The sequence below is a fragment of the Daphnia pulex genome, chromosome 4 (genome assembly GCF_021134715.1).
Source record: "Daphnia pulex isolate KAP4 chromosome 4, ASM2113471v1".
Lineage (NCBI taxonomy): Eukaryota > Metazoa > Arthropoda > Branchiopoda > Diplostraca > Daphniidae > Daphnia > Daphnia pulex.
The window spans coordinates 2522983-2540430 of NC_060020.1; the positions used below are offsets into that span (position 1 = coordinate 2522983).

The 17448-nt window shown below is 47.8% G+C and overlaps 1 protein-coding gene across 10 annotated transcripts in view; it reads right to left on the reverse strand.

Moving 5' to 3' along the window:
- LOC124193257 (microtubule-actin cross-linking factor 1-like) overlaps nt 1-17448 on the reverse strand; it is a 67059-nt gene that overhangs the window by 7975 nt on the left and 41636 nt on the right. For 8 of the 10 annotated variants that reach the window (XM_046586995.1, XM_046586994.1, XM_046586990.1 and 5 more), the window contains 23 exons: nt 11823-11969; nt 11213-11752; nt 10669-11138; nt 10398-10598; nt 10036-10334; nt 9771-9976; nt 9555-9705; nt 9218-9403; nt 8616-8908; nt 8256-8537; nt 6687-8189; nt 6241-6603; nt 5865-6173; nt 4627-5803; nt 4188-4561; nt 3040-4119; nt 2813-2967; nt 2591-2602; nt 1915-2365; nt 1098-1836; nt 739-1034; nt 237-667; nt 4-166 (listed from right to left, as the gene is read on the reverse strand). In XM_046586995.1, coding sequence (XP_046442951.1) covers nt 4-166; nt 237-667; nt 739-1034; nt 1098-1836; nt 1915-2365; nt 2591-2602; nt 2813-2967; nt 3040-4119; nt 4188-4561; nt 4627-5803; nt 5865-6173; nt 6241-6603; nt 6687-8189; nt 8256-8537; nt 8616-8908; nt 9218-9403; nt 9555-9705; nt 9771-9976; nt 10036-10334; nt 10398-10598; nt 10669-11138; nt 11213-11752; nt 11823-11969 — 9828 coding nt within the window. The remainder of the gene's footprint in view (nt 1-3; nt 167-236; nt 668-738; nt 1035-1097; nt 1837-1914; nt 2366-2590; nt 2603-2812; nt 2968-3039; nt 4120-4187; nt 4562-4626; nt 5804-5864; nt 6174-6240; nt 6604-6686; nt 8190-8255; nt 8538-8615; nt 8909-9217; nt 9404-9554; nt 9706-9770; nt 9977-10035; nt 10335-10397; nt 10599-10668; nt 11139-11212; nt 11753-11822; nt 11970-17448) is intronic. The other 2 variants (XM_046586998.1, XM_046586993.1) reach the window with 1 other exon arrangement.

The following is a 17448-nucleotide window of genomic DNA, read 5'->3' on the forward strand; positions in this document are numbered from 1 at the left end:
TACCTGGTTAGCCCATGCCATGACTTCTTCCCATCGAGATTGAATGATGGTAATCCAATGACGGATAACAGAGACAGCATCGGGATGGGCCTTGCCAAGGATGTCTTGAGCCAATGCCAAGGTATCGTCTTTGTCAGCCTCTTTCTTGATCACCTCTTCCAAAAACCTAATAACAAACATTCAACGTTAAAAATATTTTCCCTTAAATTAATATAATTCAATGATTATGTATGTACTTATGATGGTCTGCCAACTGTTGCAATGTTTCTGGTTCTTCATCGGGTAGAGCGCCAGCGAATCGTAGTTTCATTTCAGCATCCGAGAGCCATTCTAGAAGCATGTTGACTGCTTTGTGCAAAGTTTCCGCTTGGGCTAAAGCATCATCCAGGCGAGCAGATCTGGTGTTTGAAGCTTTGGAAACATTTTCCCAGGTGACATCCAATTCGGATACTTGCTTTTGAATGGCTGCTCTGTCCTCTTCACTGGCATTTGACATAACATCCACGGCCATTTTTCGGACCTGTTTGGTCTGAGCTAATCGGCTATGAAGCTCTTCTTCAAAGTTCTTGTGCTGTTCACGCAGCGCCATCACCGTATCTAAATCTCCATGAACGGGACCTTCCATCATTTGAGCCGGATCCGTTTTGCACAGCCAGTCGACCAACGCCTACAAATGTCATTCAAATAATAATAAATTAACAAACTGAATTGGAACTTTTCCAAGCGAAATAAACAAACCTGAATGGCGTCCTTGAATTGCCCAGAGAAAAGCAATCCTTCTTCGAGCTTCCTCTGGCGATCAACTGACTTGTTGCAAACAGATTGCCACTTGGCCTTCAGGTCAGACATCATCTGCTTCAAGGTGGGCTCATCTGTCTTCGGAGCACGATCCTTGACGAGTTTACCGAGTCGCACGACGCCGTCATAAGTAGGTTGTTTTGCACCAAGAGTTCGTTGAAACTCCTTGTGTTTGGCCAACAGCTGCTTGATTTTCTCGGGGTCTTTTCCCAGTTGCAGAACAGCATCGTCAAATCCTAAAGAAGTATAAATATTAGGATGCATTACATCCTATTCGGGTCTAATTTGATTTGGATTACCTTTTTCAGCTTCGTCCAGCCATGAATATAGTTCGTGCCACGAATCGTGGTACTCCTTGGCCTCCTTGTACGCATGATCGAGTGCTCTAGTTCGTTCGGCGGCTCTTGACAGAACACGCTCCCAGCGGTGTTGAACGCTGATGAGCAGATTCTTAATCAGGATAACATCCTGCTTCTGGCTGAAGTATTTCAGGTGGGTTCCCTTCTTGTCCAAGCTGAGCATCACCTCGCGTTGAGCCGCAATGTCTTTTTGGAAGGTTTTGTGCTCCTCAATTTGGGAGAGGACGGTCTCCATAACACGTGAGGCAGGTTTGAGGCCACCCAAAGTTTTCTCAGCGTTAGTCAGCCAGTCAATGAAAGCTTGAAGGGCATCGTGGAACTCGGTAGCCTCCTTGAGCGCGATCTCCAACTTGATTTTCTTGTCGTTAGCTCGGTTCATCACGTTGTCCCAACGTTGCTTCAGTGTTCTCAGATTATGCTGCAACGAGGAAGCGGCTCCATCGGTTGAACGCTTCAGGTAATCAGCACCGCGTTGTAGGCAGCTTTCGACCAACGGCCGGTTCTTTTCCAGCTCGTGGTAGACTTCCATAAAACGTTGAAGTTGGTCCGATGCCGTCTCGGGTAGACCACCCACCGGTTTCGACATGGACAAAGCACCATCAATATCGTTGAGCCACAACAACAGGTCTTGAATTTCAGCAGTGAATTGCTGAGCCTCCCGCAGGGCATCTTCCAGTTCCTGATAAAATTAAATAGAGAGCAAATGAAACACACTGAAGTGAAGCCAAAAATAACGATAAGGTGAACTCTTTCTTACTTTTTGACGGTTGGAAGCCTTTTCAACCAGATCACCCCACTTTTTATTGAGCAGCACTAAACGTTGTTGAGTTTTGTTGGAATCATCCGAGCCCTTGTCAGTTTCAACCAACTGCCGACCAGCGTCGTTCAACGTGTCAACACTGGTTTGATGAGCCTGGATGTCATTGATCAGCACCTTCAACTTAGCCAATTCAACTTCAATGACACTCGGATCTCCAAAAACGGGTTTCAATTCATCCAGAGTGCTGTCGGTTCGTTGGATCCAAACCAGCAGTTCATTGAGAGCATGTTGAAACTGTCCTAGACGCAACAGAGCGTGCTCCAATTCACGTTGTCTGTCGACAACTCCGCGCAAAAGATCTTCCCAACGCCTGTTCACTTTGGCTAAGGGCTCCTTCAAACGGGCCGCCTGATCGGGTGAAGTACGATCTGCGAGATCAGCAGCTTGCCTGTAGAATAGTTTAACGGAAAAAATTACTCTCTCTTCTAACACTGAAATGAGACAGCGTCAAAGCTAAAGAGCGACGGAACATCGAAAGAAGACAAGAAGTTGAATAAAAACAAAGCGTCAATTTGTATCGGCTGCTTAAGTCGTGCAGCAGGTCTTCTTGACGGAAATTATTTTATAAAGCGGTTGCATGCTCGTCATTCCTTAGGGAGGGAAAATGACTTGCCTGTGTAAACTCCTGGGAGGGGTCAATTTGAGGAGGGAACCAAAACCAGGAAATGTGATCAGTGATAAATTGTTGATTATCTTAGATCATACTCGTATTGCTACTCATACAAACTAATCTTTTCATTTTTCTTTTATCGACAAGTTAAAATACCAATCACCAAACGTCTACACCCTAACAACAATCACTGTTAACTAAAAAGAAAAGGAAAACAAAATATACCTATTAAGTGTTTCCACTTTGACCATTTGAGGATCAACTTCAGCTTTGAACGCCTTGAGTTGCTCAATTTGTTCTTTTACAGTCTCGATATCAGTTCCGAGAGGTCGCATACCATGGAATTTTTTCTCCGCTTTCTCCAAGAACTCAATTAGGCTCTAATAAAATCAATAAAAATGAGAAACAATTATTTTTCATGTATGGTGAAATTTGATAAATTTCGATTTTACGTTGAGAGTGTCATGGTATTCCATGGCTTTTTCCATGGCATCGATTAGGTTCTCCTCTCGTTTTGCATACAAGGCTGTGATGTTATCCCATGCAGAATCCAACTCTTCAATGTGTTTCTTGACTTCCGGCTTGTCGGGTTCTCCACACAAGTTAATGAGCTCTTGTCCAACTTGGCGGCAGTGTTCTACTTCAGGTTTAGTATGCTCAATATCGGTCTTAATGTCTTGTAAGGTGGCTTGTTGCTGATGAATCTTAGCTGGCTCGACGGCAGGTGGTTCTTGAGTAACCAAAGTTTCCTGCAGTTCCTTCAGAGCCGTCATAACAGCTTGCAATTCTTCCCAGAAGCGCTCGGCAACGGCCAGAGCTTCTTCCAGAGATTTGCCGCGCTCTCCGGTAGCAGACACAACCGTGTCCCATAGCTTGGACAATTTCTTCAGCTTGCCCTCGATGTCTTTAACGGCCGGATCTGAAGGATTTTTCACAATCACTTCATCAGCAGCTCGTTTCACTGCCTCAAAGGCCGATTCTCTCTTCTCCAAGTCTTCGACAACAGACTGATTCTCTTGCATCTGCTCCTGGATCTTATCAGGATGGGCAGAGACGGGTTCGGCAGATTTCACTTGTTCGAAAGCATTGGCCAAGGCGGCGAGCATGCCGTCCAGTTTGTCAGAGAATTGACTCGTCTCTTGCAAGGCCTCCTCAAGTGCCTGTTGGCGTTCTCGTAGACCCGATCGCAAAGCAGCGTACCTGGAGTTGTCCGATTCAAGGATGTCGTGGACCTTGACGCCTTCCTCCTCGATGCACAACTTGGCTAGAGTTGTTCCCGTCTTATTCAGTTTGTCAAATAGAGGTTTGTGCTCGGCAACTTCGGCCATGAGAAGTTTGTTGCCTTCTTGCTGACGAACAATCTGTTCGGGGCGAATCGCTGGATCATCCAGATTGGCCAACGCCTCTTCTATTTCTCCTAACCAGTTGGAAAGATCAGAATGAGCCTCATAGAAATGCTCTGCTAGTGGCAGGGCTTGTTCCAGGATGCTCAAACGGTCTGCACTCAATTCCGAGACGCGATCCCTTGTTTCCTGCACGACAAGAGTTTAGAAATTGATTAAATTTTATTCATAAATTTGAACCGTGGTTTTGTTCTAACCTTAAGATCTTCCATCTTTTCTCTGATGAAACCAGAATCTTCGGTTTGAGGTGATTCACGAAGTACTTTTTGGGCTGCTGAGAGAATGTCTCGTACACGTCCCTTTTGGGTGGAAATTTCATCACCGATGACTTTGTGTTCTTTGAGCTGAACGCGAATGACTTCTGGGTCGGAACTGGGAGGATCGGCTTCGCGCAACTGCTGTTCAGTTTCGTGGAACCAGTCCAGCAGCTCGTCAAGATCACCCACTACTTCCATCGAACGTTGCTTTGATAAATGCAATCTCTCAGCCTTTCGCTGGATCTGTTCGCAAATAGCATCGAAGCGACGGTTGTCGCGAGTGATCAATGACTCGATATAAGCAGAACCCTCACCTGGATAGAAAAATAATGTTAGCAAATAAAGAAGTTGAAGACGAGTAAATCATAAAGTATTATACCTGGGCATCTCTGGCAGAGTTGAGGTCCACTTTGATTGACCGTATCCAAGAAAGGTCTGACCTCGGCCAATTCGTTTTCTAAGCGAGCGATAATACTTTCCTGAACATCTAATCCAGCGCTTCCTCCTGAAGCCGCCGACGAAGAATCCAGGGCTTGCAGACGGTCTTCAGCATCCAAGAGCCAATTGGCGAGGCCATTGTGCGATGAATGGAATTGCTCGACAAGTGGTAGAGTTTCTTGAGCATGTTTCAACAAATCATCGGCTCTTCCGGTCAAATCGGTGTAACGACGCTGAACTGAATCGAGTTTTTCTTTGAGTTGCAGAGCTTCCTCGTTGGTGATGTGTCGCATAAGCTCCAGACCAGTGTCGACAACAGACTCTACTTGAGGTTGATGACCTGCCACTTCTTCCGTCAGATACATCAGTTCCTCCATTTGTTCTTGCAGTTTTTCGACGTGAACCGATAGAATACGGTACTTGAATAACTTGGACTCCATACTTTCCATCCAGGCCAACAAGTCCTCGTACGATAGAACCAAGTGTCTCAAACCGCTCTTGGCATCGCTCAGTAGCCGACCAAGGGCTTCAGAGTTCTCCACCAAGGCGCCGTAGCGATCGGTCAGTTCTGTCAGACGATCTGCCAGGACACCAGCCTCTTCTTCTCCTACCAATGACATCAAATTTGTGGCAATATCAGTCAGACCATCGAAAGCTGGCTTTTTGCTGAGAATGTCATCATGAAGCAGGTCGTGTTCCTCAATGCGTTGCTGGATCTTCTCTTCATCGGTAGGAACAATCTCCATTTCTTTGATTTTTCGTTCCATCTTCTCCAACCAGTCAGCAATTGGGGAGAACTTATCTTGGAATTCCTTGGCTACAGCCATCGCTTTCTCAAGGGCGTCCATTCGGTCGTCTGCACCATTGGTCAAGGCGTCAAAACGGGCCACCAATTCCTGGAGTTGTTCTTCAATTTCAGCCTGCTCTTCAGGGTGAGCATGATTTGCTATATCCTGACCCATATCCAGCAGCGAAGACATCGATTGCTGACGATCCAACAGCAGTTTCTTCAAGAATTTCTGCTCTTGTAATTGAGCCTTGACGACCTTATAATCTGCTGATGGAGGCTTCTGGTTGGCAACCATTTCTTCAGTGTCAGAGAGCCATTTCGATAAGCCCTAAAGTAGCAAAAGTTTATTGTTAGAATGAAAGTAAAAACATCAGTGAAAAAAAAATTACCTGTAAAGCTTCCTGGAACTTTCCGGATTGTAAGAATGCAACGTCAAGTCTACGTTCGCGGTCATTGAGTTTCTCTTTCAGATTGTTCCAACGATCATTCATCTTTTCCAGATCAGATTCAAGGGCTGTCGTTGATACACCATTTGCGGCCGACTGGACTAAACCTTGGCCGCCACGATTAGCTTCTTCCACATTTTGACCGAGAGGAATGATAAGTTCCTGCTTAAAGCTGCGAAATTCTTCTTGTTGCTGACGAACCAATTCAACGTCACCAACGATGGGTTTAAAAGCTCGTTCTTCGTTCGAAGCCTAGCAAATATATATGAACAGGATAAAGTGATGAGATCCCAAGGGCAAACAAATCAAAATGATTTACCTCGTCAATATGTTGCATGATGTTGCTGTATAAGTCGTAGAAGCTCTCAACTCGAATAAGCGTTTTCTCGAGTTCGTCTAGCCGATTCTTTCCGCGATCCTCCAAACGTGACGTTTGCTTGCGAAGGGAATCTAATTGATCGCGTAAACCTTGTGCGTCGGGGGCGTGTCCCTCCGATACCAAGCTCTGGCCGTCGGTAGCAATTGCTTCAACTTCAGCCTGGCGGGCTTCAAGTTTGGCCAAAAAGTGATTTGTCTGATCGAGTTGATTGTTCAATGTATCTAAATCTCTTCCAGCTGGTGCCATTGAATCCAACTCGCTTTCCAGAGTGGATAAATCACCTAAGACCGCCTTGACATGTTCCTAAAGGAGAAGAATACGAACGTAAACTTGTTTGAAAAACATCTAAACAAGATTGAGCCTAATGAATCAATAAAATTACTTACATTAAACTGCAAGACAGCAACAGAGGCTGTCTCCAGCATATTGCAACGGTCCTCAAGCTGGGCTCGTAATTCAGAATAACGTCTGGCGAGATCGTCAGCCTGGTCTTGAATATGGCTAGCGTTAGATTCATGGCTAGCAGCATCAGCCACTAATCCAGAGGCGTACTGCTGAACACGGTCTACCCCCTTTTCGAGAAGAACGGCTTCATCCAGGAGTGTTCGGATGCGATCCAGCAATCTGGAATCGCGGGCTGCAGCTCCCAAGGCGTCATGAGAAGAAAGTCGATCCTCACAACGTTGCATGGCATGTTGCGAATCGCGCAAGAGTTCGATGAACTCAGCCAATCGCTGAGCAATATCCTCCAGTGATTGAGAACGTTCCAGGACGGCAGCATTAATTTGATCCCAACGTTGCTTGGTGGTTGTCAGCTCGCTCTTGACACCGTCTTTGTCAATGTCGCATGCCGACAGGAAAGATTCTCCGAGAGACTTATTCGTCTCAAATGTGGCGCTGTGTCTGGACATATCATTGCGGAAGGATTGCAGCTCTTTAACTTGTGCGTCCAAGTCGCTTTTCTTGAAGGCAACTGGTTGCATCTGATTGAGTTTCTCTTCAGCTTGGTCAAGCCATGGAATGAACGTTTCTTGGGATCCATCATATTTACGACAGAGTTCCATGCAAGTCTGCAATCGGCGGTGGCGACTGACAGTCTCTTGGCGGACTTTGTTCCAGTCTCCACGGATTCTCTCCAACAACTTGTTGAAAGCCTTGGCGTCGTTTTTGTTTGGCGACTGGTTTGCCAACTCTTGACCTTTGTCTAACATCATGATGACTTCATGCTCCTTGTCCATCACATCTTTGTAGGCTGGCTCGTTATCTTGCAATTGACGACGCAAAATATCGCGATCTGCGGAAACCTGTAATGCGTCAACTAGTAGACGGGCACAATCGCCCAACCATTCTTGCAGCTGCCCACATTGATCTTCGAATTCCCGATTGTCTTTCAAAAGATTCTCGAGTTCCGCACGACGGTTGTCCAATTTCTTTTGGAGTTGGGCATGCATTTTGTCAATTTGGCTGAGTTTCTGGGCGACCTCCGCTTTAGATGAGGCATCGCTCAAAACTGCACACAATTGTTCGCCGACGGTTTCCAGACCAGCAATCAATGGCCGCTGACCCTCTAGTTGGTCTTGGAGGTCTTCCAGATGTTTAAGTATCTCTTCTGGGTAGACATTTTCGACGGCCAACTCCTCCAGATTATCAGAAATCTTTTGCAGAGCATCCTGTAGCTGGCCTAGGCTGGCGTAGAACTGGCGACTCGTGCCTGATGCGGCGTCCAAGTTTTGCTTGCGTTCCTCGAGACGACCAATCAAATCCGACCATTTGGCGGAGATCGAAACCACTTTGTCGTTAACTTTGCGTCCATCGTTCGAATTGGGTTCGGCAATCTCCAAAATTGAATCTGCCAAGCGTTCCAAATGCTGAACCTGCGGCTCGTGTGCCTAATTGTTTGATAAAAGAAATATAATCAACCCCTTAAAAGAAACAAGAAAAGATAAGATCAATACCTTGAACTCCTCACGCAAGACTTGAACTTGCTGGAGCTGATGGTGAACTAAACGTGGGTCGGAGGAAATCGGACCCAGGACAGACATCATGCGATCTTTGGCTGTAAGCCAAGCCGATAACTGGTCGTGAGTATCGTGGAAATCTTTGACGTCTTCCAAAAATTTAGAGCGAGCTTTGCAACGATCCTGCAGGTCCTTCCAACGACCAGAGACAGACATCATCTGATCTTGTAGAGCATCTGCGCCAGGGACACCGCTCTTCCTCCGAAGTAGTTCAGACACCTACATCATTCAATGAAAGATAAAACGATTTAAAACAAAGTCTAACAAACATAAAACAGAGGAAGAAAAAATGCGTACCTGAGTCTTGAGGGTATCAAGTTGTGGTTGTTTGTCATACATATCCTCCAATACATTCTTGACACTTCTCAACTGCTTCTCGGCGTCGTCCCTCGTTTGAGGAACGGCCGAATCGCGAGGTAACTGCCGTTCGACCTTATCCAGGAAGGCGACCAGCGTTCGAAGCGCGTCTGTGTGCTTCTTGGCTTCTTCAGTCATCAATTCCAATTCCGCTTTTCGGTCATTGACCTTTGAGAGGAGCTGGCTGTAGCGATCGTTAATGTCCTTGATTTGCTTTTCCACGACGGAAGAGTCTAGAAAAATATAAATATTCCAATTAGATCGATTGAGTCAAAATAACAGTAAAGCCAGGTGCTTCTGTTTTCGTTGCAAGCAGTTATGTGAAGCCACACTGGATCAAGTCTTGAATTCGGATTATTAAAAAAAAAAAAATACGATATTATTGCAAGCGGGGAAAAGCCGAGTTAAAAATGCGCGTGTTATATCGTGAGCTATGGACGTATTATCCACGTCGTGCGATGTAGCCTATTTATTTTTGGCCAACAAGCATAGGCCGAGTGCTCCTTTTTGTTGGCAGGAGCATTGGATTTTTGACTATCTACCTTCCGAGCCGTAAAAGTCTTGTGAAGATCTTCGACTATTGAAGCCGCTGGACGCGACGCTGCTGATCAGCTGGTTGATAGGTAACGCCCCCATACCTACTTTAATCGGTGACGGACTTCGCAAGTCTTGCGACTGACGGCGCAAGTCCTGCGATGGGCGGCGCACATCTTGTGACGAACGGCGCACTACAGACACAACACGTCAACGCTTTTTCTCACCAAATCGACTACATGAACAGCAAACATTCCGTCTACAACCATCTAGTGCCTACTAAGCACTGAACTACCACTACAAGGCCTAAGATGTGAATTACAAACAAAAGAAAAAGGTACTTACGAGTCGTAATGGAAGCTCGCTTCGAAGGTGACGCGATACTCGATTTGCGGGAACCGTCTCCTACGAGTCGAGTCATGTTTTCGTAAGCGTAACCCAAATCAGCTACGCGGCTAATGGTGGTCTCGTAGTCGCGGAATTCTTTCATGATTGGCTAGAAAACCAAACAGAACATTTCAATAGTCAAATAACATGAGGAGATAAGCAAGTGAAATTTACTCGAAGTTCATCCGTTTGTCGCTTGAGGATGTCTGCATCCACTGCAACGGGTTCCAGGGTGTCGACTCGAGCTTCGTTTTTGGTCAACCACTCGAGAACTTGATCGCGCAGTTTCTCGTAGGTGTTGAGCTGATCAGTTCTGGCCTTGCCGTCCTTGAGACTTTGATCAATGACTGTCGACAAATCCTTCCATTGCATTTCCAATGCTGAAAAACAAACGTTGTTAGATACACATTATTACGAATCAGTTGTATCATTAGATTACTTTTGATTTTTTCTCGAATAGGAGTAGCGTCGGCGATGTCTTTCTTGACGACCAAAGTCCTGCCATTCTGGAGCATGTTGTCGAAGTCTTCTCTGCGTTGATCTTTTTGGCGAGAAATATCTTCGATCCTTGCACCGAGTTGATCGGCTTCTTCCTGATCAGAAGAGTCAAGGATTTCCCAGACTTGTTGGTACCAGTCGTCGAACTGGGAGACCGAGTTGATGAAACTATCCAACGACTTGGCGATTTCTTCCAACACATATCCTCTCTTGTACACCTTATCTTGAAGTTTCTCGTACCTGAAAACCAAAGTTATTACACTGACGATTTCTTGTTGAGATAGTTTAATAGTTGTAATTTACCTCGAGTTCATGTCTTTCATTTTAGCTTCAATCTTGCGAGCCACACGGGCGTTATCCGGATTTGCGATAAGAGCAGCTGCAGCTTCGTTAATACTCTCGAAACTGGGGCGGTGGCTTTCAATGTCAGCTACCAACACCCGATGTTCTCGGAGCTGTTCATCCAGTCGATCTTTATTCAAACTGGTTGGCCGTGTCATAGTCCTACACAACAACAACATATACATTTTAAATAAATCCTGACTTCAAAAGGTTTATGCAAAACTTCACTTACTTGAGCTGATTTTCAGCCTGGCTGAGCCAGTTGGCAAGCGAATCCAAAGCTTCTTGAACTCCTTGGCTCTGCACGAGCGCATTGTCCAAGAATTGGCATTTGTCAGCCAAGGCATCCAGTAACTTCTTGTAGCGTTCTTGGATATCAGCAGGAACGCTTTGAAGGTTGCTTTTTTCAACCTCAGAAACGTCGCCATCTAGGGCCGTCAACAAACTAGCCGCCGCCTGAACGGTGTGATTAACCAGTCGTTCGTTGGCAACAACGTCATTATTGAGGGCTTTGGCACGGCCAAGTTGATCCTCGACCATTTTGGGTTCGGCTCCGAGTGGCTCGTTAACGATTTTCGTGGCTTTTGGTTCGACTTCTTTCAGCCAGGCTTTGGCTTTGGTCACAATGTCCTGGTAATCCTTATGCTTGCTGTTAATGTCGCTCATCTTGTCGGACAACTTGTTGGCTCGCTTCATCAATGTCTGTAAGTGGAAATGGAGAGTTAGTCATCAACGAAAGGACTAGCCAAATCAAACCAAAGGCAATTAAACAGTACCTGATAGTCCTCGGTGACTTCCACCACTTCGGCCTTGACCAACAGTTCAGAGGGTTCAATGCGTCTCAATCTCTGTGGTAAACGATCGCGGAAGTCGTTGAGGACGACGAGATATTCCATTGATTCATCGACAAACTTTTGGGCGGCCATGGTAATGAAGCGCAGATCCGCCTGGTGTGCGATGACATCACTGACGAATTCTCTTGTCGTTTCCGCATTTGCCTGCACTCGGCTAAGGTTGGCCAGTTGGCGCTCTTTTTCTTCGGCCAATTTATTAGATTTAACCATCCACGTCTTGAAATTGGTGATTTCCGTGCGGAATTTGTGCAGTTCGTCCAGCGCAATCGACACCTTGCGGAGCAACTTTTCGGTCTGGTCGGTTCCGTTGTCATAACGTTTCTTCAGTTCCTGACCTTTAGCTTCCAGGGTGTTGATCTCATCGGCCGAGAGGAATTCACCACCTTGGCTGACGATTTGCCGCACCTGATCTAAACAGGCGTTGACCGGGCGGGAATGCGATTCCAAATCATCGCGGACGCCCTGAAAGATCATAAATATAGTTATACGGAAATCAATAAAGAAAGATGATTGGGATTATTTGGAAAATTACTCGGATAACGTTAATTTGATTCTTCAATTCAGCCACATCTTCACGGACAGTATCTTGGTTGGCCAGTTGGGCTTCAACGTTGGAAATCCAGACGAGGAGACGAGCCATACCATCATCGCATAGCTTGTACCTTTCCTCCATGGCTTGCTGCAAATTGACGATAAAAGAGAACAAAAAGCGTAAAGTGCCGGAGCCGGGTAAGTGGGGGAGAAGAAAAGTTAATCAAGTTAATCAAAACGAACAAGACTAACAATAAAATACAAAAGGAAATCATCATCAACAAGCATTCAAATTCGAACATACAAGCACACGCACTGAAACATTACGGTACGGGGGGCACTGGCACACCTTTATCTTCATCATTTTTGGATTAATTAACCTTCACCCTTCCACCACGGTTAACGAATAAAAAACGGATTAGAAATGTAACGAACGGAAAATTAGCAAAGAGTTATTATGGATTAGTATGTAGGAAGATTCCATATTCCGCGCGATTACAATAAGCTGGAATGACAACGGAAACCGGAACCTTGAGGGGGGAGGAGGAGGAGGTTGTTCATCTTCCGACAAATACATTCAACATGTATGTCATCAATATGTGGGGATTATTCCGATTAAGTTAGCGGGATGACGGAAGCGCTTTTGTAACACAAATGTAGCAGGTGGTGGTACCGAGCGTAAGTCATACCGACGGAAAACCGGAAGCTAGCTAGGCTTACCCGGGCAGAAGTCGTCAAAAGGAATCCTTTGGATAAGGCTTCCGCCAAGTTCATGTTGGCCAATCGGCCGGAAGAGGCATCCACTAGACCTTCTTCAATGGCCTGGATTATGGGGACAATGCGACCCGTCTTGGGGTCTTTGGCCAAGTTAGTCGACAAATCCAGTAGTGACGCATCGACAACTTGGGCAAGGGTTAGCGAGCGCTGGGTAAAGGGATCGGTAAAGAGACCCATTTCACGGTCGTAAAGGCCGAATTCGATCGCTTCTATCAGGGAGAGCTGTCGTTTGGGTGTGACTATTAGACCCGTAGCTAACGCTTCACTAAGGGACACTTGTTTACCGCTGGAATTGTCCAAAACGAGACCCTGATCGGCATCGACCAAGGCCAGCTCGAAGGCGGCCGAGAGTTTGAGAAGCTGTTTGTGCAAATTGTCTTTAACCAAAACGGAATCCGAATTCAAGCAGCCCAACGCGATGGCTTGTTTCAGATTCAATTCTTCGCTGCTGGCCGGTTCCATCAAACGGGCCATTTTCAGGTTGAATTGGCCTTGCTCGATGGCTTCGTCGAATCCAATCGTCTGTCGGTGGAACACAACCGTTCCTTGTTCGAAAATGATGCAAAGCGGACCCAAATGACCGGTTTGCGGGTTCACGACGGCCCGTTTGCGCATGTCGACGATACCTTCCATGATGGCTCGTTTGACTGTGATAAAGCGACCGGTTTGCGGGTGCTTGATGACAGCCGATGTGGGGTCAATCAATTCGTATCGGATGGCTTCTTCGAGGGTGTGACGACACGAATTTCGCGGGTCGACGAAGGTGCCAACGTTCAAATCGATGGCGCCATCGCGGACGGCCTGATCGAATGTCAATGCTCGCTCAACGGTGACAATCACTTCTTGCTTGACGGCCGTTTCCAAGTTCATGGATCGCTTGCCTCGGGCTTCGACCACCCTTCCGCGGACCCCGTCAATGTCTCCGTCTTCAACGGCGCTATTCAGACTTTTCAAACTGCCAGTGGATGCGTCCTTGAGGGCCGTAGTGGAGCCATCAATCAACCCGTGTTTCAGCGCCTGGTTCAAGTCCAATAAATCACCAACTGAAGGGTCGACGAATTTGCCCGTCTCGTGGGCATAAAGCCCGTTTCGAATGGCTTCTTCGAGCGTCAGACCCGACCTTGACGTCACGATGAAACAGCGCTCCAAGGCTTGGGGTAAGGTCAAATCTCCAGTGCCGGGCAGGCAGTAGACGTTGCGCTCCGCATCGATCAATCCAGTGGAAACAGCTTCGTTCAGTTTCATGTAGCGGCCCGTTTTGCCATGTTTAACGATGGACTTCGTCGATTGAATCAAGTTTTCCTTGCAGGCAGCATCGAGATTGAGTCGGCGGCCGTTGGTGGGGTGGAAAAAACAGTTGCGATGCCGGTCGAAGAAGCCGACGCGGATGGCGTCGTAGAGCGAGAAGGGCCGCTCGATATCGAGAATCAATTCACGTTCCATGGCCTTGTTTAACGGAATTTCCAGCTTGGAATGCGGAGGTCGAAACAGACCCGTTTGGCGATCAATGATCCAGTTCCGGCACGTTTCGGACAGGCTCAACAGATGACCGGTTTGTCTATCAAAGAAGCACGGCAAAAACGGATGAAGAACGCAACGTCTGAGCGCTTCGTGAATTGTTATCTGTCGGCCACTATTGGGATCGGTGACGCGGCCGGTGGCTTCATCGTAAAGGCCTTGATGAATCATTCGCTGGATGGAAACGGGAGCTTTGCTGTCAACAATCAATCCATTGGCAAATGATTCTGCCAGCGTGTACTCCTGGTTGCTCGACAGGTCCAAAACGCGGGTGGTCTTCCCGTCGATCATACCCAATTCAATGGCCGTCGTCAAGGAAATCTTCCGCAGGAACCCATTGCGGGTGTCTTTGACGTGGACCGACTCGGGATCGATGAGTCCGTTATCGATGGCTTCGACAAGTGTCAGCCACTGGCTAGTCAGTGGGTCGAGGAAGAGGCCCGTCTGGTCATCGAAGACTTCTTTGACCATAGCCTCACTGAGGAAGAGAGGACGCTGGACTTCAATCAAAAATCCAGAATCCAGCGCGTGCTGGAAATCGACCGTTTCTTTAGCCGAAATGCGGAGCGTTCCTTGTTTGACGTCGATCAGCTGATCGCGGACAGCTTGCTCGAAAGTCACCACGCCGCCCGTTTTGTAGTTGCGGAACAAATTCGCCGTAGAGTCAATGACACCGTTTCGGATGGCGACATCTGTCGGCAATTTGGGTTTACGGACCTCGGAAAGCGTCGAAAAGCGACCCGATTTCATGTCGTACATCCCTTTGAGCAAGGCTTCGGTCACCGAAAATTTACGCTTGGCGCCAATGATGAGGCCGCGCTCCATGGCCGTCACAAAGTCCATTTCGACACTTGTCGACGGGTCAACAGCCATGCCCGACGTCGAATCAATGATGCCAATCTTGATGGCATCAGCCAAACTCAGAATATCAGACGATCGGGGATCCTTGACAGTCAAGGCGCTTTTTTCAACGAAACCTTTCTGAATGGCCGTTTGCAGAGTCATCTTATCCCTGCCGGACATGACGAAGAGCCCAGTTTCGCGCTCGTAAAGTTTATGGGCCAGGGCTTCTTGCAGCGACCACGCCTTGTGTAACGGGACAATCTTTTTCTCGTCAATGGCCCGGTCGAGTCTTTGATCTGCCAGAGATAGGGCCGCTTTTTCGAGTGAAATGAAACTTGCGTCATCCTGCTGGACGCGAGCGGACGAGCCATCAATCAAGCCGCTATCGATGGCTTCACGTAGAGACTCTTGCCTGCCGGTGAACGGGTTGGAAAATCGGTTGGATTCCGGATCGTAGAGTCCGTCTTCGACCGCGTCGAAAATGCTCTGTGTCGTCACGTGAGTTGAAATCAATCCCTGCTTCAAGGCGGCGACGAAATCGATCCACTGGCCGGCAGCTGTGTTCATCAGGCGACCCTTGGCGCTGTCAACTATCCGGATCTCGATGGCCTCTTCCAGTGAGACGATTTTTTGTCGTTTCGTGTCGCTAATTTCGGAAATGAAGGCGTCAATCAAGCCCCATTGAATCGTTTCTTCGATATTTAGAAGCTTCCGGCAGACGGACTCTGTAACTCTTCCGCTGCTGGCTTCCAAAGTTCCATTGCGGATGGTGGCTTCCAATGAAATGGATTTCCTCTTGGGTTGCAGGAGACCCGATTGAACGGCTTTGGCGTAATCGATCGCTTTGGATTCTTGGCTCTGCTTGACAGTTCCGGCAGACAGATCGACCCATCCCCGCTGAGCGGCTTGGGTCAGAGTCAAATCTTCGCCCGTGTTGAAGGATCGGTAAATGATAGAATCTGGATTGACGTATTGGTGTCGGATGGCAACGGCCAACTGGACTGGCTTTTTCAATTTCGGTAGAGTCAACAGACCGCTGTCAACTGCATACCATCCCCGAGTCACTGCGCATTTGAAGGTGATGGATTCGCCCAGGTGAGCTCGATGGGCGGCAGGGCTGGCTTCGATCCAGCAGAGTTCAACGGCCTCGTAAAAAGGGACTTTCCTGCCCGTTTTGGGATCAAACATGTGACCCGCGTCAGTGTCCACCAGTTGTTTTTCAATCGCCTCTTCCAAAGTGACAAGGCTATTGCAGCGCAAGTCTTTGACCAAAATCTCGCGGCCGTCCAGGATGCCGAGAGCAGTTGCGTCTGCCACTCGGATGGCATCGCCTGTCTCAAAGTCGATGAATAATTCTTGTGATGGATCGTAGAAGCCTTGTTCTATGGCGAAATCTCGGTCAAGGATGTCGACGGGAGAGATTCGAAGCTCCGGTTCGCCAACCAAAAGGACTCGATTGTCTTCTTCGATGGAAATGATGGCCGACGGGGTGGCCAACTTCTGACGAAGGGCTTCGTCCACCGACATCCGTGATTTTCGGACCATCAACTGCGCCTGTCCGGCGATTCTTTCCTCTTTCAAAGCGTTGCGGATGGACGTCCGACGGGATCGGAAAACCAGGACTGGTTCGCTGGCTTCTCGATTGCTGAGCGGCGACAAATTGAATAAGACGGGCATGGAATCAGAGTCGCGACCGGCCATTTCCGGAACGCCCAAAACGGCCACAAGACCCAAACGGACGGCTTCGCTGAACGGAATGAGTTTACCGGATTGTTGGTATTCACCGTTTTGACCTAAAAGGCCGGCCTGGATAGCAGCGCCGACGGTGATCATCTGCTGGCTGTTATGATTGTAGATGAGCGTCTGAGCCGTCATACTTGAGCTGGTCGTATTCAATCGGACGTCGGCATAGCCGTCCAGTCGTAACCACCCTTCTTTCAAGGCCAGATTGATGGTCATGCGTTCGTGAGTGCCAGGGCGGGTGAACGTGCCGGCTGCCAAATTAATAAATCCCTCCGAAACGGCTTCCTGGAACGAAAGTTGATCCGCCTGGACGCCGACGATGAGTCCAAGTCTAGCGGCTTGTTCCAGCGTCATCAACCGGCCGGTCCGTTCGTTCTTGACTTGGTCGCCGCCGATCAAAGTGTAGCCGGACACGCAGTGAACCGTTCGCGTGATCAAAGTTTCCGTCGAAATGAGCGTTTCGATTGAGTGAGTCGATTCCGTCGACGTGACGATGCTCGAATGATATTGAATCGGACGCTTGATGACTAGAACACCTCGTTCCAGAGCTTCAGTCACGCTCATTTTACGACCCGTCATGTCGGTAAAAGTTTGACGATCCACGTCCAGCATGCGCTTCTCAATGGCGCGGCGAAGGAGGACGTATTCCGGGGCGGCTGGATAAGGAATGCCCAAAATCAAATGACTCTCAATGGCCTGCTCCAGCGGCATGCGGCGACCGGTGAGCGGATGGATCATTTCAACGG